The 13,951-nt window shown below is 35.4% G+C and overlaps 1 protein-coding gene across 4 annotated transcripts in view; it reads left to right on the plus strand.

Moving 5' to 3' along the window:
* Col28a1 (collagen type XXVIII alpha 1 chain) overlaps positions 1 to 13,951 on the plus strand; it is a 164,203-nt gene that overhangs the window by 55,645 nt on the left and 94,607 nt on the right. For all 4 annotated transcript variants that reach the window (XM_046422560.2, XM_046422562.2, XM_046422561.2 and 1 more), the window contains 4 exons: positions 3,278 to 3,346; positions 6,902 to 6,970; positions 8,030 to 8,098; positions 13,400 to 13,471. In XM_046422560.2, the coding sequence (XP_046278516.1) occupies positions 3,278 to 3,346; positions 6,902 to 6,970; positions 8,030 to 8,098; positions 13,400 to 13,471 (279 nt within the window). The remainder of the gene's footprint in view (positions 1 to 3,277; positions 3,347 to 6,901; positions 6,971 to 8,029; positions 8,099 to 13,399; positions 13,472 to 13,951) is intronic.

The raw sequence follows: 13,951 nt of genomic DNA on the forward strand, positions 1-13,951 counted from the left end.
AAAATATTTACCTTAAAATGAAGTTAAAATAATAGAACTCATTTAAGAAAACTAGTGTTGATACCCTACAGCAAGAAACAATAGGAGTCCACCTTTAGTTAAACAAAGGTTTACTGACTCATTGCAACATGGAGACCATAAACCCTGGGCGACCAACTGCAACTAGGAAGGAAGAAGAAGAGATTTTTTATAGAACTTGGGTTTGTGTTGGGTGACTTTTGGGAGCTTCCAAGACAGCATAGGTTGCTTTGCGTTGGATGCTACCAGAAAGTGGGAATAATTTTAAGTTTGAGTATTTTAACGAGTCTCATCTAGAAATTGGGAAAAATGGTGTTAGGTTGAGATGTAATAGTCAAAGAAGTAGCAGCAACTCATTTCAGCCAGTGCAGGAGGATGTTTGGCCATTTCTAGGGATTTGGACAGTGTTTGTGGTTTTGTCTGTGCTCAGACATGAGTACTGAGTAGTCTTGCTTTTGTCTTGGTCTGTCGCTTTGATGAACTTGTTTATGTTCAGCACTGCAGCCCAGCTGCCAGGGTCAGGTCAGCTCCAGGCCATCAGACATTGCTTTACTCTTTAGCATTAGTTACTCATTTTCTTTAAAATATCTGAAGATCATGACCCTGATTAGAAGCGGGTGGTGAGGCTGGTGACAGAAGTTACTGCAAGCTGCTCAGATTCTAAAAAGCAATGTGAAGTGAAAGTTGTCAAGGGGAGGAGACAGAAGATATGTGCAAAAACCAGAGACCTCATATCAATTTGGAGTCATTTATATGCCAACCGTTAAGCACACATTATATTATTTATTAAATTAGAGTAATAACTGATACTCATGATTATCCTCAATCTTGAAATGACTTATTCCTTTTATTTTCTGGTAGTTATTTCTTCTGGTTGTCTGTATTTGAATAGCAGAGATAATGATAAGTAATGGATCATATAAATTTCTTTCTTGCTTCAAAGAGCTCAGCTCTGGTTGTAACTGCAGTTCCAAAATACTTCCAAAATATGTAAGATGTTCTTTTTTCTTTGGGGGCAGTGGGAACTGAATACAACAGAACCATTGTTTTGTGAGTTCAGTAAATTAACTTTTTCAAGGGTTGTTGTGACATGGCATTTGTGTTTTTACATCTGGAGCTCATGCAAAGAAAACGCTCTGCATAAAAAGCTTTTATTTGCTATCCCCTTCCTAAATCAATACTGTCTTCTCTTTCCTTTCCCCCTCTCTTCCTCTCCTGCTCTTTTAGGTGTAGCATTAGATTCAAAGACTTTGGTGTGATTCAAGCGATAACATAAACACCCTATGATGAGGGCTCACAAATGTATATATTTGCAACAAAACAAAAAATTAGTTATGACACAGACTTTAATTGTAAAAAAAAACATACAAAAGGATATAATTTTTATGTGTTTATTGAATACATGCAGAATAGTGGTTATGAGTTGGGTTGAGGATTGAGACAGAGTGTAGATTTGAATCTCATGTCTGCCACTTAATAGGTATGTGACCTGGAGCAAATTACTTAAGGTCATTTGGAAAATGGTGATGCCCACCATAGAGAGTTATTGGGAGGATTAGTGAGAAAAATCATGAAAAGCATTTAGCACAGTGACTCTTGCATAATGAACAATCAAGTACTGAATCAGAATAATCGGGTTCTGAATCAAAACTTGAGTCCATAATATTTTCCTTATTTATTTAGACCAAGGTGGACAATATACTAAGAAGTATGTTCCAGAGTGTGTCTTGGTACAAGTTTTATATAATTCAATATTATTTATATAAAGTATGAGTAGCATTTACTTTTGTTCATAACAACATATTTACATAGCCTCAGCTGCCTGTCTTTCTATGACAACATTATTGGAACACAAGCACACCTGCTGCTTTGTATATTGTGTATGGCTGATTTCACACTCTCAAAGCAGCACTGATCTGTTACGAAAGAGACCTAATTTTCGTCCTCAGGCCCAAAACATTATTATCCCACTGTTTAAGAAAAAGGTTGCTGACTTGAAGTTGTCTAAATATAGTTGCCATTGAAATAAGCACACCTACCCATGTAGCTCAACCCAGTGGTCAGTTCTCAGTTGTCATTTTACTTGACCTATCAGTACCCTTTCTTGCTCCCTCACCTTCTTGAAACCCTCTCTTTGCTTGGTCTCTCTGGCTGCTGCTCCTCAGTCTCTACTGCTGTTTCTGGTTCATTCCTCTGACCTCTAATGACTGGAGAGATTAAAGGACTCAGTCCTTGGACCCTCTCTTTTTTTCAACTCTTGGTGAAGTCACCCAGTCACACCACTCAGAGAAGAGCAAGAACAAGTACCATTGTCTCACAGGACCTATTGATCCTTCTGCCTGGCCACTGCCATGTATCACCTACCACCCTCCCTCATGGTCCCCATCTCCACCCATACAGTCTCCTTGCTGTTTCTGAAATGTACAGGGATCATCCTTACGCCGGCTGTGTGCTCTGCCTGGAATGCTCTTTCTCCAGGTTTCTACCTGGCTCATTCCTTGTCATCAGTGAGGCCATCTGGGTTCATTTTCCAATTGTTACTGCCACGCCATTTTCTCAATTAGTTTTTCCCCTAAATCATTATTCAATGTAGCATTTATCTTCTTGTCTTGCTTATTGTCTTCTGTTTCCTTTACTAATATTGTAAGCTCTGTTAAGGATAGAATTTATTTCATGGGAGTAGAAGGTAGGGTTCTTTAATTTTGTAGGCTTCACTTTAGATTTTTCTTAATTTCAAAATTGAAATACTAAGAAGTACATTCCAGAGTGTGTCTTCGCACAAGTTTAATATAGTTCAATATTATATAAAGTATGAGTAGTATTTACTTTTGTTCTTTTAATAAGATTTGGAGAGGAAAGTTACTTAGAAAAATTTAAACATATCTTCTTCAATTTATCTTTCAAATTCCAGTTTTCTTATACCCCAAGAATTTTAAACTCTTAAATATTTATGTTATGGTCCTAACAGGAAGTTTTTATATTATTATGATAACTATTCGGAAATTCTGGTTGTGAGAAACATAATTTCTAAATATAAACCCATGTACATACCAACCAGTTTAGACAAAATAGTGAAAATGTCATTGACTCTTTTGGCAAATTTGATCTAGAGATCATCAAAAGCAATGAGGTCTTATGATTTTACTTGTTGAATTTTTTGAAGTATAAATATAGATTTTAATCAAGCCTAAATTCAGATTGGAAAGCATAAAAGAAGGAGGTTTTATTTATTGTTGTACTTCTGACGTTTTCTATACAGGGAGATTTGGGACCTGTGGGACCTCAAGGACCAATGGGCATCCCGGGCACTGGGAGTCAAGGAGAACAGGTAACTGATGCTTGTTTTCATTCTCATGGTACCAAGCATTCCAGCCCAATCCTGGTGTTCATTGAAGGCCAATCCTACAAATATCTATGAATACATTTGACAGTCAAATTGCAATGAAATATATGTTAAGTCCAGAAATGAATGTAGAAGGAGAGTTTCATGGAAACATTTTCATTTTACAACTTTCCAAGACTCAAATATAAATTTTATGTTTCTTGGTGCTTTGACTTTTATCACTAAAACCTAATTAACCAGGGTATGAGTTTGGAGGTAACATTTTATATTTTTAGTTCCCCTTGTGAGAGCAATAGTTACTTACGTGTCAGTTTGTATGTTATTTCCCCTCAAAACTTTGTGATTATGTCCCACTCGGTCCCAATGCCAGGGGAGTTCTTCCCATCCTTATCTACACACCAAACTAAAAATGGTATTAAACTTAAAATAAGGACCAGAATTGGAAGTGATCAATTTATTTAAGTGGCGTCCTTCCTGGATATAAGCAAACTACAAGTAGGATTTTATAAAAGTTACCTGGCCCCTTTTGGTCAGAAGAAAGGAAAGACCTCTGCTTCTAAGATCTGATAACTTTTGGAAAAACTGGATAATTGTCTAAATAATGTGAAAATAGTATAACAGTAATTTTACTATTATTATTTACCATACACTTTGAAAATTAAAATAGTGTGTTATATGTCATAGTGGGGTTCATTTTGACATACTCATAAATGCATGCCACATAGTTTTACCATATGCATTTGTCTACATATCTCATTTAATAAAACGTCAGCAGCAAATACAGATTTATCATCCAGGTTAGAAAGTGACAAGTTGGTTTGATGAAAATTTATGGTTAAGGTTTGGATTATCCTGTGGCCTAGAGCATGACTACTGCTTCCTTTATCGAGGGTCTTAAGGAAAGAAGAAAACCTTGAGACAATTCCAAATCTCACTAGACATTTAGCTGTAAGTTTGTTTCTAACCATCTGCTAACTTGTTATTATTATTACATATTTTTGTCATCCCAGGCAACAGTGAAGTTGGCTATTACTCCTCTTTCCATTTCCTTGCTCTTGGCTGTGTTAAGAGGATTAAGGCGCAGAAGAAGCCAAGATAAATCTGTAAATAAATATTTAGATAATAATTAAGAGTTGGGTGTTTTGACTCCTGAAGGATCCTGGATTGACTCTTCCACCAGGCCTTCTCAGGATTTCTAGTGTATTTTCTGGGTTCATCAGGGCTCACATTCTGGTCCTGAAAGCTGCTAGATGGTACTGCCACATCCTGTGTCTTATGCTGAGTTACCACTCTGGTGGAGAATGAGGTTCAAAGAGAGACGGGTCTGTCCAGACGGCCAGCGGATCCCAGCCCGCCCACCTGTGGCTTCCTGTTTCCTTTAATGCTGGTCCTTGATGGAGTTTGTTGCAGCTTAAAAAGCAAGCAAACAAACAAACAAACAAAAAACCCCAAACCTCCTTGACTTCCTTCATTTTCTTCTCCAAGAGGAAAAAAAACCCAATTTTTGAGTAAAACTGTCCTTATAGAACTGACCCCTAATGGATAGGAAAGCAAATGGAATGTATTCTTTGTAAACTGCTTTAAACAAGAATTTATTTACCCCATTAAGATAAATGACATAAATTCTACTTAAATTTAACCTGTGTATGCAGTTATTCAATTTTCTTCTTATCCTTAATTTAACAAGTTTATCCACTGAATTATTGTGATTATTATTTCCTCCAATGTCACTTATAGAAATGAGTTTTCCTACTCATCTGTTTACGAGTGAACTTCTGTTCCCATCATCATGTTTACAATTTTTTTAAATGACCTCCAGATTTTCCCTAAATATTTGGAGGCTTGATAGCTTCAGATGTTTTACAAAATAAAGTGGAATATAAATAACCACATACACACATGTACATCTACATATGGTACATCCTGTAATTTTTTTGTCCTATTTGTATGCAACTTGTGGACTACTGTAAAAGTCAGAAAGGGTTATGTTTTGAAACCAGTCCATATTGACAGTGCAACAACCTTAACTTCCCTAAATTGTTTGGGCTGCTTACCTTTGTCAACCAGAGAAAAAGGGACTAGTATTTGTATTTTTAAAATGAAAAAGCAGTGGTATCATCTAAGGGAGAAAAGGGTATAACATCTATTACATTATAACTGTATAAAATAAACATTATTTGTGGGATATAAGCAAAACAGATTTTTTTCTCTCTAATCATCCTTTAATGTCCCCCCTCCCCGTGGGAAACTCTTTTTCTGTCTTGAAAGAATTTCCAACAGACTATAGACTTTAAAAAACAAATAAATCACTTTTAAGTAATAGAAAATTATAGGGTCGTTGCAAGTTACCAGTCTCTTAATTCTGTAACAAAAAGTGTTCAGTCAATATGTTAACTTTGCTTTTAGTCTTCATTATCTGGTACCATCTGTAGGGAGGGAGTATTTCTCAATTCTCTGGGGCTGAGCCAGGGAGAAGGCTGGGTGTGAGGGCCTGAGGACTCTTTTTTGTTTGGTGCTATAGCAGGTGGCTTTGGGCACTCAGAGCTTTGCAGATGTGTGAAGCTGACCTCTTCCTTGTGGGGCTCCTTCATGGGTCTCTTTGTCCCTTCTAGGGTGTGGATGAAGAGTCCCTTCCTACAGCTGCTCCTCCCTCTCTGCCTCTGCTTTACTGGGGACTTTCTCTGTTGGAGTTCTGTTATCCTTCCATGTCTCTTGGGCAAGACTGATAATAGTTCCAGGCTAACGCTGTCTCACACTTAGCATACAATTTCTTTGCAGGGACATCTCATGAGACTTTTGCTCTGGTAGACTCTGGATCCACAGACGGCCCCTGGCTTCTTTTGGCTACCACAGGCCATCTTAGCTTTCTCAAGCTTGAGTTGGACTCTGGTCCCTTGGGTCCCCAAAACAAAAATCAAACTATACAAGTAAGAAATATCCACTGAAGTCCTCTTTCTAGACCAGTATAAAGAAAGAAGTAACTCAAACCCCTTCCATTTTCTAAACAACAACAACAACAACAAAAAAACCCTCCTTAAAATCTAGACTACTGGAGAACTTTACAAATCCTCTCTTCCTCCCACCTTTTACATCTGCAGTGTGAGGGAGAGAATCAGTCTGGTCATTCTTCAGTGTGGCGTCTGCTGGCTTGTTGCTTCTTAGAGCCCAGATCAACTTTCAATTTAACATCTCAAAATATAATCGGTCCAAGTTAGGGGTATAGGGTTTGCTTGCATGTGACAGAAATATGAATTGGGTCAACAATTTGATGAAATTTTACTTTTCTTACTCAAAATTCCAAGCTGGCCTGGTGACTCTCCATCAGTGTTAGGGGTTCAGGCTGTTCTCTTCTGTTAGTCTGCCATCCCATCTAGGTTTCAACTAAAAGCCCTTGCCACTCCATTTGAAAAACATTTATGTCATATAAATCATCTATTATGGAATGAGAACTAAATGATCGCGTTAGAGGACTTGAAACTGTTCTTACCCAAATATCTTCTTGATTTCATTAATAACATTCTTAAATTTTTTATTTCAAAGGGAATCCAAGGTCCTACTGGTCCCCCTGGTCCACAAGGACCCCCAGGACAAGGCTTACCTGGTTCTAAGGTAACTTTCTAAATGACAGCAGAGTTTATCTATAGTAGAATTGCTGTTTTCTGGTCAATGTTATTTGGAAGAGAACAGATAGAGTGAACTTAGAAATCAGAGATCTTTATACCAAATATTACTGATATTCCTAACAATTTATAAAATATAATATATATTCTTTATGCTTTAAGAAGGTTTTACTTACACAGACTTATTTATATTCTTTGATATTTTTGGGTAGTAGACCCTATTCTGGCAACGCAAACTGTAATGTCAGTAGACCGTGGCCTGTGGTTCCAGGCCTCTCTGGGTCGTGGCTAATTGGTTTTCTCATCAGAACTCCCCCAGGAGTGCTGTTAAGGAGACAGTCAGAAATGAGCTGAATGGAACCATTACTTATCATTCTGAATGTATTTGTACTTAGCCTTGTGTTTTATTTGTGTTTTTATATACCTCTAATTCCATGAACATTGGTATCAAGTTACCTCTTTATTTGGAACTGTTATTTATCTCTGGAGGAAAGGCATGCCACTTATTATTTAGCTAACCACTTTTAATGTTGTTTCAAGGAATCACTATTCATGGTTAAATAAACAAAATGCTTCCCAGAGACTTCTCACCTGAGAGTATACTTCCTACAGCTGTCCATATGAGAAGTAGCTCCATAGAAAACTACTGCTTTCCTTGTGGTTTTTATTGAAGGCTTATCATTGAAAACTCAGGTTGCTCTCTCTGGTTATGATGTTGCTCTTGATCAGACATCATTTTGGCTTTCAATGTGTCCGTTTTAGTTGTTCTAGAATGTAACTGCCTATCTTTTCTAGGTGCCTCCACAGGAGCTCTTAACCAATTGCGAACATACTACATACCCTATATTTTAAGTCGGTTCACATTTATATGTTCCAAATATGATAAAAATCCATCTAGCCTAGAGGATCCCAGGCAATACATGTATGAATTAAGCACATGAAACTATTTTATCTCACTTTGTTGAAAGAAGACAACTCTTAGGAGATCAAAGGCAGGAATATGTTGTTTTTATTTTGCTGCAATATTTCAGTACTCTTTCCTTACCAGGGAGAAGTAGGCCCCATGGGACCTACAGGCCCTAGAGGACCAGTAGGGATTGGAGCGCAAGGTCCAAAGGTGAGTTGACTCTGCTGTTCAGATGCTATTAAGAAAGTTATGTAACATTAAACCTTCCTTTATATCCAATTGCAATACAGATCAGCATGTGCCATCTATCTAACTTGATACAACTTAAAATGTGACTAATAGAAGAATTCTGATTATATGCATGGCTTGCTTGATGATTGGTATTATACAGTGCCGTTCCAAAAGAAATGCTTCACTTGGGGCTTCACTTGTTTATCTTGTTGATTATTTTGAGGACATGATAGGCACTCAATAAATACTACTGAAGAGAAGGATTCACCCTTCACAAGTTCTGTAACTCATTCTCAAAGTGTGTAGGTCTGATGAGCCATGCTGAGCACTACACTTCACCCTTGTTCTATTGTCATTGCCTTGATTCTTATAAAGCATTTGGGTATTAGAAGAATATGTAAAGTAACCTGGGCATGGTGGCGCATGCCTGTAATCTCAGCGGCTCAGGAGGCTGAGGCAGGAGGACCTCGAGTTCAAATCCAGCCTCAGCAAAAGCGAGGTGCTAAGCAACTCAGTGAGACCCTGTCTCTAAATAAATACAAAATAGGGCTGGGGATGTGGCTCAGTGATTGAGTGCCCCTGAGTTCAATCCCGGGTATTACCCTCCCACCAAAAAGAAAAGAATATGTAAGTTGAGGGTCTAAGAATAATTGACATGTTATATGTGTAATTATAAAGAAAAAAACATATTAATATAGCATAATAGCTACATTTTTGTATGGTATTGATGTGCTACTTAATATGCTAAGTGCATGGCATATGTACATACACATTATGTCATTTATATATTAATTCCAGAGAGGCAGTCTACAATATAGTAAGGCTAAGCCTTACCACCTAAATTCAAATCCCAGTTTTGTCACTTACAAGTTGTGCAACCTTAAGTTTCTCTCACTTTTAAAAAGAAAATATTTCAAATATGCTCACCAGTATGCATAATAATACAAAGAATGCACATGTATTCCACTGCCCAGCTTCATCAAATGATAACACTTTGCCGGGTTGACTCAGAATTCAGTTTTAAAGAAGCACTACAGATAAAGCAGAGACACAGGCTCCACCCTGTCTGAGGGCCTTTGCTCTGCCTCCCCTCCCCAGTCATACCCCTATCATAACTTTGGTGTTTATCATTCCTTCAAATTTTTCTAGTTTCCTACATGTGTTTTTATACATAAACCACATATTACTATTTTGTGTTCTTAGACTATACATATCCTGCAATGTAGTTATACTTAGTCTTGTGTGTTTTATTAGTACTTTTATATCCCTATAATCAATTAATTCATTTTTATTGCTCTATACTCTTCTATTGTGTGAAAAATCTCATTCTATGTTTACCCATTTGTTGATGGATATTTAAATTGCCTTTCATTTTTTTGCTTTTGTCAACCATGCTCCATTGACATTGTTCTCTTTTGTATAAGTTAGAGTCCAAGGTTCCCTCACTTGTGGAAGATAGAGGTAGGACTGGAAGACTGCACAGTATGCAAGTCTTCAACTTTGCTTTGCCAAAGTCCTGTTCAACAGGGGTGCCATATGATGCTCCTGCTAGCAACAGGCAGTGACTTCAGCACAAAATGTGTAAAATATACCTCATTGTTTTAGTTTTTTTCCCTGTTACTAAATGAACAGTTTTTCATGTGCTTAATGGACCTCTAGCTTTTCTCTTTGTAAATTGCTATATTCATTCTTTTTTTTGAGGTTAGGTTTTTTTTTTTTTTCCTTGTTCTTTATCTGGATGTTATTCTTTTGTTAGATGGGTTGCAAATATCTTCTCCTAGGCTGGGGCTTGCATTTCCAGTTTGGAGTATCTTTTAGTGTATGGAAGTTTTACATTTCTATCACCTTATGACTTCTGCTTTAAAACTATTATTTAAAAAGTATTTATTGGCCTTATAGCCATAAAGATATTCCTGTGTTTCTGAATATTTTTTTAGTGTCTTTTAAAAAAATTAGGTCTTAAATCCACATGGAATCTGTTTTTGTATATGGGCTAATGTAGGATTTATTTTTTCCCTCACATTGATAACCAGGTGTTTGTGCTTCAGTTCTTGAATAAACCATCTTGGTCACACTGATTTGTAATGCCATCATGTTCTATGTCAGGATTCTGTATTTGTGAGGATCAGTGCCTGAGCGGCCTATGATGCTTTCTTTGTATATCTCTCTCAGTGCTACTTCCTGCTATTGACTATGACAGATTAAAAATAAGTTTTGCATTTGATGGGAAAAATACATCATCTTCTTTCTTGCTTATTATCTATCGATTCTAACATGTATATTAGGATTAGATTGCTAAATTTAACAAAATGTCCCATTAGGATAGCATTGAATCTAGAGACCAAATATTGAAACTTTCAAACTACAAGATAAAATTCAGATTTTTAGGAAAATATTTATCATTTTCTCCAGAGATTTCATAACTTGAACTTCTTTTGTTAAAATTATTCTCAGATATCCAGGAAAAATGTTTGTAATTGGAATTTTTCTCTTTTTCTGTATCTCCTAGTTATTAGCAATCTATAGGAAAAGTTTTTAATTTGTTTGGTATTAGTTTTGGTATGTTGATTTTTTAATCTATTCACAATGTGAAATCACTTATTCTAATTGTAGAGTCTCTTGCTTTTTTTTTTTTAACACCGTGTGTACATGATAATGTTGTCTGAAATTGAAAACAGTTTTTCTTTTTTAGTCCTTCTGTCTCTTATTTATTTTTATATTTATTTTCTCTTATTGATTTATTAAAGTGCTAGGATCTTAGGTAAATTGTTGAAAAGAAGTAACCTCGAAGGAAGTGCTTCTAAAGTGGCACTCTTCAGTGTGATGTTTGCTGTAGTTTTGGGAATATACCCTCTATTAGGTCAATGAAATTCTCTTTTATTTCAACTATACTAAATGCTGTTTATTAATTATAAATGAATACTAAATTTTATATAATTCTACATATTTTTAAATAATTGTATCTTTTTTTTCCTTTTAACCTGTTAAACGGATACATTAACAGAATTTTTAGATGTTGAATCATCCTTGTACTTTTGAGTTAAATCAATTGATCATAAGTATATTCTTTCATGATGATAATTCAATTGACTAATATTTTATTCAGGATTTTGCAAACATCTAAAATAATTGTTTATTATATGATTAGCATATAATAGCTATACATGCTTAAACTTCACTATTTGATAAGTTTTAGTATATGTTTGTGCTAGAAAACCCTCTTACAACTAAGATAATAAAGGCATCCATTACCCACAAAAGTTCTGTTACCTTCTGTAATACCATCTTTCCCTCTCTCCCTCAATATTCCTGTATAATAATACACTTTTCAATGATCTGCTAACCATTGATCTGCATTTTGTCAGTACATATTAGTTTACGGTTTTTAGAATTTTGTATAAATGGAATCATATACTATGTATTTTTTCCAATTTCTTTTCACTTAGCAAAATCATTTTGAGATACATATTGTAGCATTATAAATGGTTTATTTTTCCATGTTGCTGTGTGGTTTTCCATTGTGTAGATACATCACAACTTATTCATTTGCCTCTGGTAAGTTCATTGTTTCTAGGGTTTGGATAATTTAAATAAAGTTGCTATGAACATTTATTTATATGCTTTTGTGTGGACAACAAGTGCTTTCATTTTTATTAGATAAGAACTCAGAAGTGAAATTGTGAAATTATTGGGTCATATCAAATTGGGTAGATTTCCTTCTTTTTCTAGTTTTTAGAAATCCCTTTTTTTAATTGAAAATGCATTTGTTTATTTTTTTACAGAATTTTTTTGTTGATTTTTTAAAAATGTGAACAACAATGGAATGCATAATAATTCTTTTTTAAATTTTTAAAATTGATTTTTAAAAATAAATGACAGCAGAATGCATTACAATTCTTATTACACATATAGAGCACAATTTTTCATATCTCTGATTATATATAAAGTGTGTTCACACCAATCCGTGTCTTCATACATGTACTTTTAATAATGATGTCAAACTTTTTAGAAAACCTTGTATAAAATTTTAAAATTTTCTTTTTTAAATGTTAAAAATTCCTGTTAGAGATTTATTTATTATTATTAGTTTTTAAAAACTGTTGCCTTAAAAAAAACTGTTGCCTTTTAATTTTGTGAATCTTTGTACATTTTATTTTCAAGTTTATTTTTTATTCTTTCATGTTTGTTGTATTCTACTTTTTTAAAAAAAGTTTTACTATGCTTTTTACTCCCACTAGCTTTTTTTATATTAGCAGAAATGTTTTTTGATTAAGTCAATATTTTTTTGCTTTTACTAAATGCTGTATGAACACTTTTATGCTCTCTGAAATTAGCATTTTTAATGAATATTTTAAATAACTTTTTTTTCTTTTGGGGGGGTACCAGGGATTAGACTCAGGGGCACTCAACCACTGAGCCACATCCTCAGCCCTATTTTTGTGTTTTTTAAATTTAGAGACAGGGTCTCACTGAATTGCTTAGTGCCTTGCTTTTGCTGAGGCTGGTTTGAACTCATGATCCTCCTGTCTTACCCTCTTGAGTTGCTGGGATTACAGGCATGCGCCACCACACCCAGCAAGTACTTATTTTTAATCACAAATTAAGTTGAAAGCAAATAGAATGATTGAATATGAGAACTGGAAGTGGTGTTGGGGCCCAATTTTTCATTTCATTTTATGTTAGTTTTCCAGAGGTAATGTTATAACAAAGAACCACAAACTTGGTGGCTTAGGAAAACAAAAAATCATTTTCTCATGGTTTTTGGATGCTAGAAGTCCAAAGTCAAAGTGTTCACAGGCCTTGCTTTCCCCCAAGCCTGTAGGCAGAATCCTTGCTTGTCTGTGTAGCTGTGGTCCTGATCCTTGCTCTACTATTATTTTTCACTTTTGTCTTTGCCTCTGTGGCCACATGATAATTTCCCTATGTATTTTTCTTCACTTGGAATTTTCCTATTTTTATCAAGACACCATTAATACTTTATTAGGACTCATCTTAATTACCTGATCTTAACTTGACCATATCTGCAGACTCTATTCTAACCAAGTTCACTTTGGGGGGCTTGCTATTGAACCCATGGCCATAGAATACAAAACTGAGGCACATAAGGTGAAGTAATGTGCCCAAGGTCAACCAGCTTAGTTACTATTAATTACTAATCAGATTTCTCCCCTCAGAGACTTTTCTCAAACATTGTAAGTGTATCTAATTGCAAGTACCTCGGAATGTAGGTGGTTGGTAACTACAACCTTAAAGGAGATAATATATTTGTTTATCCACCAGGGGGAGCCAGGTTCAAAAGGTTCCCCGGGTCAACCAGGAGAACCAGGAGAAGATGGAGCTGCAGGGAAGAAGGTAAGAGTAAGGTTTTCATATTATTGGAGTCCAAACCATTGGACCAGACTGGTATCTTGGTCCTGCAGGAGCTCAAATTAAACCATCCAGGACAAAGAGTATCTTTAAAAAGAAAATTCACACAATTTTAAATTTCCCTTTCACTTACTCTGGATAGAAAGAGTACCAATTTAAAGGCTAAAATAGTGTTTCACATTCTCTGCCTCCTCTCTGGTATTTTGGCCTTGGCATTTTCCAGTAACCTAGTTCCTTCAGGATTTCTAGAAAGCACATTAATTTAAACTTAAAGAAAAATACCCCTTTTACCCTTTCCAAAAGGAGAGTCTGTAAATGCATTCAGGAAGTAAGACCATTGTAAAGATTTCCTGAATAATTTTGAGTTGACATTTGAATACTCATTTTTCAATAAAAGTACTGAAAAACAGCAGATGGAAAGGCTGAAGGTCTTTCTTGTTAAAAATAATATCCACCAAATGTGAA

The sequence above is a fragment of the Marmota monax genome, unplaced genomic scaffold, assembly GCF_021218885.2.
Source record: "Marmota monax isolate L192 unplaced genomic scaffold, Marmota_monax_Labrador192_F-V1.1 WCK01_AAM20220418_F8-fsc00144, whole genome shotgun sequence".
Taxonomy (NCBI): Eukaryota; Metazoa; Chordata; class Mammalia; order Rodentia; family Sciuridae; genus Marmota; species Marmota monax.